A 10,451-nucleotide genomic window follows, 5' to 3' on the forward strand; every position below is an offset into this window, starting at 1 on the left:
AATACTTGAATTTGTAAGGCGCTTGTAAATGTTTCCTGAATGCACCATATACTTTGATTTATTTGATTACACATGCTGTGATGCAATTTGCATTAAAGGGCTAGATTGCTAGAAGAAGGAAAAGAATAAGTGAGTGAGGCAAAAAATTAAGCTTTAATGTATTAACTGTTAAAACTGACCAGCGAATGTGTGTATGTGTGAGGATATTGCATGTAAGATATATAGTAATGTGTGTGAATATCTCTATAGACCTTGAAAGAGTGAAAAAATAAAGATTCTTGAAATCATAAGCTTCCCAACCTGATGACACTCTGAAAACATGACTAAGTGGCGCTGGTGAAGATGTAAGGAATGAACCAAGTCAAAAAGTGCTAGATTACACAAATTGTTTCTTCAAGAATTGTTAAAGTAAAAGGTTATAAAAAATGCGAAAAAAAACAAAAAAAAAAAAAAAAATGCCCACAATACAGCACTGGTTAAACATGACAAATTGTTGTGCTTGTCTGTCCATGATAGGAACAGCTTGAACAAAATTGCCCATGTTAGTTATAAGATCATGGTGTCAGCAGAAGAAAATTTGGGTTTTGTTGCAATTAGTAAAATTGCAGGAAATATGGCCATTTACTCAATATCTGAACAATGTCTGCCTGCAGGAGAATTGTTTTATAAATCAGGCAAACCTATGCGATTCAAAAGTGCAGAAGCAATATAATATATTATACACAAAATCATTTCCTTTATCATTTAAACTGCTGAATGCTAAGTGAAAGTGTGTGAAGTGTGAAGGGTAGGTCCTAGAATAGATGTGAAACTAGGAATTTTTTTATCAAGCCATTCATTTTTTTACGTAATGTACCACTTGTTTTGTAACTGAGCACTTGCTTGTAACTTAGCAGACCTTAAAATTAACCTCTGGTATTTCTAATGGTTGTCATTGGTCAATGACATAAACTACAATGTTGCCTCTCTAAATGTCACTCTGTGTGTTTAGCATGTGTGTAGACCACTTTGTAAAGCAATGAACTCCTCTTCGATGTGTTTATACTAATAGTCAATCTTGCTTTCAACTGTTAAATTATACAACATCTTGATTATCTGTGTAATAATGTAACGAATTAAACACAACCCTTTAGACTGAAGCACAGGCTATATATTGTATATTGTACATTTCAGGCTCAAGGCTCTTTAATTCATTTGTCGATTTGTCACTCAGGCACTTCTAGTGCACCCCACATGCAGGTATTCACATTTTGCATGTTGACTCCTCATGAAATTTTTTTTTTTAGGTTATGACTGTGACTGTGATTACCAAATAAATAGAGGTGCTTGAGGGAGATTCTCCAAGCAATGTCGGAACGCCTTGCCATATGTTTATTTCTTGAACATTTTAAACTTTTGCACATGTAATGTATGTCACAAGAGACAACTCCCTTTGGTAGTTGACATCGCAAACCCCGTCCGCTCTCTGAACAAATCCTTTTGACCAGCCCCTTTGGTTTATTTTCTAACCTTTCCTGTCTCCGCTAGTAACCACGCAAACACACCAAGGTGAGAGATCGCTGCCTCACACCTGTCACTTGACTTTCACTAAACAACAGGGTCAAATACGACACATTGAGAACAGTGACTTGCTAATTAGTAGGTGGGACTCGAGACGACAGTTCGATGTAAGGAAGAAAGAAGGTGAGATAGGCAGTAGTTAGCCTCCTCCCTCCACTGAACAGCCACCGGGTTTCCCCGCATAGCCAGGCCCGGAGGAGCTAGTTGAGGGCGATTAGCGTCTTCGTCATGCGAATCCGGAGAGACCGTATCGGGAGTAGGGTCCCGACTAGCTTTCCGGGACTAGCAGCTAATTGGAGTTATCCTCAGTCGATTTTCATGCATACGGGGCATTGTCTTGAATGTCCAAGAAGAGTCGTTTAAATTTTACTTTTATCCAATGCTTCATTTCTTTTCTTTCTTCTTCTTTTCTTTCTACTTCCAGCTACAAGGTGCAAAAGGAAAAGTCGAGCAATACTCAATGATGTCTACTAATCTCAAAATTTTTTTCATTCTTCGTTTCCTCCATTTCATACCTCATTAATCTTCATCTAAGAAATCTACATTTTGAATACAGACGTTTTTCCATCCGGTAAGAAAAGAAAAAAGTTATTTCACGTTTCTGTTGCGTATTATCAGTAACATGGACTCAAAGTTAGCTCAGCCATACGACGACAACGTAGAGAGATCAAGAAAAAAAATCATTGCTTTAGAGATGTTACCATCTTGTCATCTCCTGTGTCACGAATGTATGATTTCTGCGACGGATTCCAAACGTGAAGCTGGCTGTCAGCTGTGTAGGTGTCCTATCGTAGAGCAGTCAGATCGAGGTTCGTCCTATACTCTTGACACCCTGCCGACAGATTTTCTTTTTAATAAAACCTTAATCTTTCTTCGATGGTACTCCTCTTTTTCTTGTTTTGTTTTACTCGAAAACACCTTTTGAAAAACACAAAAAAGCCGATTTACCTAATTGTCTTCACATTAAATTTCATTCGACAGATATAATAACTAACCTAAAACCACAAACTGTGCATTATGTTTTAATGTTTTGTATCTTCAGATTATTCAATATGGCTGAGCCACACGAAAGAGAGTGTGCTGTGTGCACAGAAGAATTCACGACTCCAAAGATTCTACCCTGTGGTCATCTCCTGTGTCGAGAATGTATCATTTCCTGGATGGATTCCAAACGTGATGCCGGGTGTCCGTCTGTGTAGATGTCCTATAGTAGAGGCTAGTCAGATGGAATTCGTCGAGCACTGTTTGACGCCTGCGACGACTTTGTGTGGAAGCGCTGGGTGGAGAGCGCCTCGGTGGCTGAGTAAAGATCACGCTTTTGTTGTGTGTGTGAGACGTCAGGGCGGTACTTCATCTGTATAGCAGTGTCAGGTTGCATGTTGTGTTCTTGCGTGTATCAAGGTCATAAAAAGACTTTCATGAGTGTGCAGTACGATGTGGAGAGTGGTCAGCACTGTGACAGCCTGAAACGTCTGGCTGCCAGCCGCCTGCACTGTGTAAGGTGTGCGGACACGCGACAAACACGCGAGTCTTTGCCGCGAGCACCGCCTCGGCTGTCTGCTTAGGCCTGTTAAGACTAACAAAACACCAGTATGTCCAGGAAACAAACTATGCTTGACAATGAAATCATAAGTCAGTCAAATTTCACTGACGCAAGACTAACGAAGATTCTGGTATAGAAAAAAAAAATAAAAAAAACAAAAAAAAAAAAAAAAAGAGAAAGGGCGGGAGCAGAAGCTAGGCAGGCTATAGGTCTAGGTTACGTCACGTCTACAGGAATTGATGTCAGCGACAAGAATAAAAAAAACCCAAGACTTGGCGGCAGGTGGAGCAAGACATGTGACCGTCTTCACAAAACACACACCGCGCTGGTGGAAGATGTTCGTAATCAAGTTGAAGGAAAACAGTCGCACGTCACATCTGCAAAATTAGGAATTCTTTACGTGACGTCAAGACTGACCTAGGCAAACGTCTAGGTAAGGTGACTTCACATCCAAACACCTTTTGACACAGCGGCGGCAGTGTCACGCACGTCCTGCACTGATACACATGACACGTCTCTGAGCAGGACGAGTCAAGCAGCCTTGACGCTCAGCGCCTGAGCTTGCTAAGAAGAGGTGTGGGTGAAGCCCTTGTCAAGTGTGGAGTGTTCTCAAGAAGTTCTGACAGTGATACAAGACGACCTCATGATGTTGAAGCAGCAGAAAACAGAGTCAGAGGTAAAATTTTGTCATTTTCGATTGTTTATGATTTTTTAGGATTTTTTGTAGCATGAAAACAAGTTTCTTGTTTGCTAGTCGTCTTTCTCTTCTTAAGGAGCTTTTTTTTCTTCTCTTTTATAAGCAACTAGTGACAAAGCGAAAATGTAGTGTATATATGTGTGAGTGAAAGAGAGATAACGAGAGAGAGAAAACACGTTTGCCATATATCTGTGTTATCTATTCCCGCTGGATTTGAACCACATCGGGGTGCATACGTTTAACAAGCAGGTCATCGAATCTTTAAATCATCTTAAAATACATTATGAAAACAGTCTGGTCATGTGATATGTTTCCAGGAAATGTATTATTTTAGGAAGCATTGTAATAGATTCAAAGTATTGTATTTTTGCTTTTGATACCTAACACATACAACCGAACGCGCGCACACACGATCTAAACATATGCCAGTTTGGAAGAAAAAGTTTAAGAAGACGCTAAGTATCTACACAGCAGCACTAAATACTTACCCATTTCCTGTTCTTACAGGGGTCCAAGTAAACAGAGGAAATTAGACTGTTATCAACATCCTGTTGTGACTGTTGTTTAGAGCTTCAAATAAAATGTCAGGACTAACACTGTAACTAGCAAACCTCTCATCACAAAAGTGCATATACAAACTCCTTACATAAAAACCTAAATACACAGACATAGTCTCTTGTAGTTTTTTGTATTTATTTCAGAATGCAAGATTTATGAAGCCATTAAGCCCAGAAATTTGCAGTAAAGTCATCTACTAACCGTTAAATGTATTTTTCTATGACAACATCGCCAGTAATTCTGCAAACAAATATAAACGTTTATGTATGGTATGTTATGATTTAATGTACGGGAAGTGGACTCTTACGGACACAGGACTTTCTTAAGAGTATGACTGCAAATCTATAACAAAAATCTATAAAATACAACTCATAACACTAATAATAAAACATTTTAGGTATTACAATACAGTATCGTAATAATTTATGTTTATTTACTTATTTATTATTAATTATTTTAAAACATTATAGCTGTTCACTTTAGATCTGTTAATAATTTTTATGGACAAAAAATTATTTTGTACAGTTGGTCGCACAGCCACCAGTCCTTGTGTTCCACGACAACTGCGGAAACAACATTCGTCTGACGAACGGTAACAGGACCGCGGTGAAGATAGATTTGCAGGCCTACAATGACGGGGTGATCGGGTCACGTGACCCTATGTTGGGGAACGTCTTGTATGAAGTAAGATATTTGACTAAAACTATGATGAGGAAAACGATGATGATTATCATGATGATTGTACTGTTATTAATAAATCAGGCTTTAAAATTAAATTTTCTGTTATTCACGTTTTTTTCTTTTACAGTCTACAGACACAAACACAAAAAAAAATCATTGTTAATAATTTTGTTTCCATTTTTTTCAAGACCGTTGATACAAGTTGAAAGCTTACTGAGGACGGATTGAGTAGTCTCAATACATTCTTTGTCTGGTCCCGATTGTAGCTTTACTGAGAGATTGACATCCTTTAGTGAAAGTAGTCATCCTAATCAGCTGTCACAGCTTGACATGTCATGACACTGGGATGTTGACGCAGGTCAGAGTGGACGCAGTAACAGATGTGTACAACTATCTAGCATTGGGTGTGACAAGAATTTCTCCTGCACACCTCCTTGTGCCAGAGTGGATTAGATACATGAAAGACTCCGTTATGATCGCGCCCGGTTTGGTCTTCTACCACAAAAAACGTGTAAGTCTTCGTGTCTCTGAGTGCAGATGGCTTGTGGTGTGGTCTTCGTGGAAGAGATAAAGCTGAGTATACACTTTACTATTTAACTCTTGATACAGCAAAGGCGTAATTTGAAGTCCTGCATTGATTCTTTCTTTTTCTAAATGAGCAGGTAAAACTTTATTAAAAATTAATTACAAAATTTAAATTAAAATCTGTGCCTACTGTAAATACAAGTCTACAAACATCCAAATATTTAGAATGAAGCCAATAAGAGAGACTTTAGACGTATGTGTATATGTTGACTTAGACAGGTAAGGTAGGGTAAGATATTTAGGAGGTTTTATTTTTTTAACAGTAAATTTTATCAATTGTGGGTAAAAGAATGAAAGTGAGGTAATAGCCAAGATTTTTTAGAAATGTTATTTGAAGAACGAGTACCCCGTTTAAAGTAATTCAACTAAGGGTTTGACTGACCTAAATAAATCAGACCTTAGTCGTAAATCAAACACTTGTTTCTGTACATAAAGTCACGATAAAATAAAACCACCCTGATCATACCTAACATTTTTCGAAAGGTTTAAGCATTTATTATTATCGTACGCTGTTACAAAAAAAATATTTCTGGAAAATTGCGTGCTTAAGGTAATGACAGAAGTCAAGCCGGGGTGATCACTCCACGCCCAATATTTTATTAATAAGATAAAGTGCCAGGTATTTATATGTAGGTGCCGTTACCGCTCGCAGAAGGTCTCAGGAAACTTGAAGTCGGGAGTCGAGTCGGGGTACTGGTGACCTCATCCAACGACCTTCACCTCTACATCAACGGACAGGACCAGGGTGTTGCAGCAGAAAATGTTACACAACCCTGGTTTGCTGTCTTTGATATTTACGATACAGTTAGTAAGGTAAGAGATAAGGTTAATACAAACACCACAGTGTTCACAGCACACGAAGAAAACTTTCAGTGAAGCCTCTCTGTTGGTCAGGGAGTAGCGACAGTTACGCCGCCTTTTAGTGGAATCTCAATATTATTTGATATAAACGAGCCTCAGATGACAGCTCGAGTACTTCCGCCTGCTGAAACTGGTAGTGGGGTAGAACCTTTGTAATATTACGGTACGGTTCTTATGTCGACTGCAACGTAGATGGAATGATAAATCGTCTTCTTTCTTATTTAAAGCGTGTGTGGGAAATGTTGTTCCTCCGTTCTGTACCCGTTGGCTGGGCAAATGATTACATTCTTCCCGACTCTTTCCTTCACAACCTTCACACACGTCTTTTAGGGAAAACCTCAATTCAGTTTGCAGTGAAAAACAGCCTCCCTTGTCTTGCAGTCACGACAACACACCACACAATCGTAATGAGCCATGGTTTCTTACACAAACACACTTTATATTACACAGAGGAGTTTTGGATCACTGGAGAGACTGTAACGGTCTCTTTAACGGTGATAACGTGAAGGTGTCCTGAAAATTGCAGTTAATGAGTAATAAACAGAAAACATTTTACCTATCTACCTGGAGTTGGCGTACAGACGTTTATTAACAAAGTTAACACTTGTATAGATGTTTGTTGGTTCTATAAGTAAAGCATTAGGTTTATTACCTGCATATTGGGCTAATTGTTTGCTTTACAGGTGACAGCCCTTCCTACATCTAGGATTGCATGACGAATATCAGAGGAGAAAGAGGCTGAGACAATAAAACTGAAGATGGCCCCAACCTGGGTGTTGACATTACCAACGACAGTTGCAGTGAATTTGTTTTGTCAGTCTATTTACTATGCAAAACAAGACGAGTACAAATTGTTTTCCAGTTGAAATACATTAATAAAAAAGCTGGATGTACTGCCTTCCCCCACATACACACATTCAAGCATATAAAGAAAAGAGGGAAAACAGCTTCTTAGCATGAAGAGAAGTCGGATGAAGTATTATTTCAGCAAATGAAATATATTGTGTAAGCACTACAAAAGTATACACATGAGTGCTGCTGTAAATTAGTTACATTTTAAATACATTGAATAGACCTTTGGCTTATCTTTGTGTTGATTAATTTTAAAATGGTAAAACTGTTAATGTTCATCGACAATTAAAATAATCATCCCGTGTGTGATTTAGTTCTGCTACCCAATAAGTAAAATTATTACTTACAGTTTCTGTGCCACTGAGTAAACAAAATGTCTCTATTCATTTAAAAAGACTTTCCGGACTGTGTGGATGGATTAAACTCTTTCACTAGGCACTGTTTCATAGCTCTAATCACAAATAATTCGGTTTTGGTGGACTTTAAAGAAATTTTGATAAAAATGAGTAAAATGTAGACCAGGACACTACAGTAGCTGAGAACTACACTTTACGTGACTTGCAATCACTTCTCTGGAAAGATGCTGAACTGTCTCGTATGGTGGCGGTGTATTTATTTCTGTATTTATTTTCTGTTTTCTTCTTGTTCACAAAAAGATAAAATGTCCTCTAAAAGACTACCAAATGATATCAAAAAAGGAAAAAGGGAACTAGTATTGACGATAGTATGTTGAGCAGTTCTACTCAAACACTACAAAGCTCAAAGGATGAAATCAAATGTAACTGCCTGTTAGTCTCAGAATAAACCTGTTAATAGCAAATAGACTTTAGAAATTCCTTCAACATAATAATGTACAACCATCTGCACTAAGGTTTGTTTTCTTAAGCGCGGCGTCACAGACACTTGTGTTATTGATATACTCAGGTGTGATTCTAACAAGACAATAAAGCGACTCACATTTCAGTTATCTGACACATTGATGAGCTAAGATGTTTAACTGATTTTATGGCGATTTTGTCAGTTCATGTTTTCAGTTTGCACTTACTAAAGATGTGTGTGTGTGTGTGTGTGTGTGTGTGTGTGTGTGTTTTGTTTATATCGTTTGAATATGTCGTCTGAAAATTATGTTTAATGTGTGAAACATATTCTTTGTCTTCAAAAAACACAGTCCGATAATAGCACGGACGTGTGTGAATGTAGACTGATTGATCTCTGCCGAGACCAACGCTAAGCCTCTTGTTAAGCTCTTCGCTGTTAGTCTCGGCTAGCCTTCACAACAAATGTAACTTAACTGGAAGCTTTGTATACACCAACCTCGTTCTAGTAGTTAACTGTAAACTAAAGCATCAACAATCCTTTCCTCACATAGTTTCAAATGCTCGTAAGCCACCATCATTGTCAGCAGATGTCGATTCGTTTTCTTTTTGTAGCGAAAATCGTATGATAGTTGTCAGGTATCCCCACGATTCTGAAATAACATAAAAACACTGAGTAAGATGAATGCTTTGTACAGGTCAGTTACTGTGGTGGCACTGATCATGTACAATAAAAGATAAAATGTGTCATTCCCGACAATTAACAAACATTAAACAGACTTATTTAAATTTATTTTACTTTTTTGTCATTTTGTATACGCCATAAAGATATTTTTCTAAAGTGTGTACATGTATTACTTAAAACATGCAAACAAGTGGATAAGATGTCAAGTAGATAGAACCCAGGTATGACCAGACTACGTTGGACGTCTACCGATGTCACTGCGCTACTACAACACTAAGAGATGGTGAGACGACCTCCGAGGTCTGTACTGTGCCAACCTCTGTGTTACGGATGTCATCACGTGACTTTCTAAATAGACACTAGGACTCCATGTGTGATGGGTGAAGATAGCGACTTCACATTCTGAGACAGCATGAAACAACAATGTTTAGTTTGTCGCTTGGATTCTTTAGTACAGGACGAACGGACCGCAAAAACAGACACGTGGCCTGCCTTAAAAATGTTTATGAAAGTTGAATTGTTGAATTACTTTTTTCTGCATTTTCATCAACTGTAAACAGAAGCGCATAAGTTGGTAGATGCGTATATGAGAACCACGAATCAGATGTACAAAAAACGATACATAGACAATGTCATACACAGACTAATATGATATTTCCGCTTGTATTTTCAAATATGTATATAGCTATTTTCTCACATAGAGAGATAAATAACGAACCTTTTTGAATTTTCTTATACCTTATATATTTTAATTTGTATAATTCCTTGCGTTTCTTCCATTGTAAGCATAAATTAATATATATTTAAGAAGAAAAATGTAATCACCTATGCGTTTGGTGATCACCAGACAATATAGAGAGTCTAAAACTTCATGAAATTGTTACTGTCCTTAAGTTTGTGTTTGTTGTACAGCCGACTACAACTCAATCATTAAGCTTGAGTAAAAAAAAAAAAAAACTTACACGGAAAGTAGGTCCGCTCACATTTCTAGAAAAAGGTTTTCACTGGGCAGCTTAAAAATTAACAGCAATTAATGTTGATGAAAAGTTTACTCCCGTCAGAAGAATGTGGACATCAGTGAAAGACACATCATCACACAAGTAGTGGATGGTAGGTGAGGGCACGTTCAAATACGGTACTGTCACGTAAAACGTTACAATGACGTCACTTATATATATATAGAACAAGACAACAATACTCACAGTGTCGTCTGCTGGAGGGAGACTGCAGTCAGTGGGACTGTGTGGCTCCCTACTTCATAGTCAGGGAGCCTTCACAAGCCCCAAGCTCCCTACTTTCCACTCCCAGACCTTCGTAGCTCCTTCAAGTAACGTGGTGACCACGTGTTTCTAGCATCTTCTATTCTTATTTGTATGTCTGCATGACGACTTACACACAATTATTCTCATTATGTGCAACAAAATTACAAGTCATGATAGATAATGCTTTGAACAAAGTTTGACATAAATAAATGTAGGTCAGTGTAGTTGAAAAAAGTTATTTCTTACATATCATTGTTCGGTTTAACCTGTCTAGAGTGGTTTCTTACAATGCACAAACAAACCCAATAAGCAAAATCTAATTGTGTACAAAATTATTGTAACGGGAATTTCC

At 37.9% G+C, this 10,451-nt stretch overlaps 1 protein-coding gene across 1 annotated transcript; it reads left to right on the forward strand.

Annotated features, from left to right (window-relative positions):
• The first annotated feature begins 3,658 nt into the window (after window positions 1-3,658).
• LOC112576300 (neuralized-like protein 4) lies at window positions 3,659-8,179 on the forward strand. The gene is made up of 5 exons (XM_025258656.1): window positions 3,659-3,779; window positions 4,884-5,042; window positions 5,398-5,550; window positions 6,258-6,437; window positions 7,169-8,179. The coding sequence occupies exons 1-5, from the start codon at window positions 3,747-3,749 to the stop codon at window positions 7,199-7,201; spliced, it is 558 nt and encodes a 185-aa protein (XP_025114441.1). The 5' UTR covers window positions 3,659-3,746; the 3' UTR covers window positions 7,202-8,179.
• The last annotated feature ends 2,272 nt before the right edge of the window (window positions 8,180-10,451 follow it).

Source organism: Pomacea canaliculata, linkage group LG11, assembly GCF_003073045.1.
Source record: "Pomacea canaliculata isolate SZHN2017 linkage group LG11, ASM307304v1, whole genome shotgun sequence".
NCBI lineage: Eukaryota > Metazoa > Mollusca > Gastropoda > Architaenioglossa > Ampullariidae > Pomacea > Pomacea canaliculata.

Coding starts and splice junctions, on each gene's coding strand:
- LOC112576300 (XM_025258656.1), top strand. CDS start 3,747: ATGATGTTGAAGCAGCAGAAAACAGAGTCAGAG. Junction 3,780..4,883: donor AGCAGAAAACAGAGTCAGAG/GTAAAATTTTGT, acceptor TATTTTGTACAG/TTGGTCGCACAGCCACCAGT. Junction 5,043..5,397: donor TGGGGAACGTCTTGTATGAA/GTAAGATATTTG, acceptor ATGTTGACGCAG/GTCAGAGTGGACGCAGTAAC.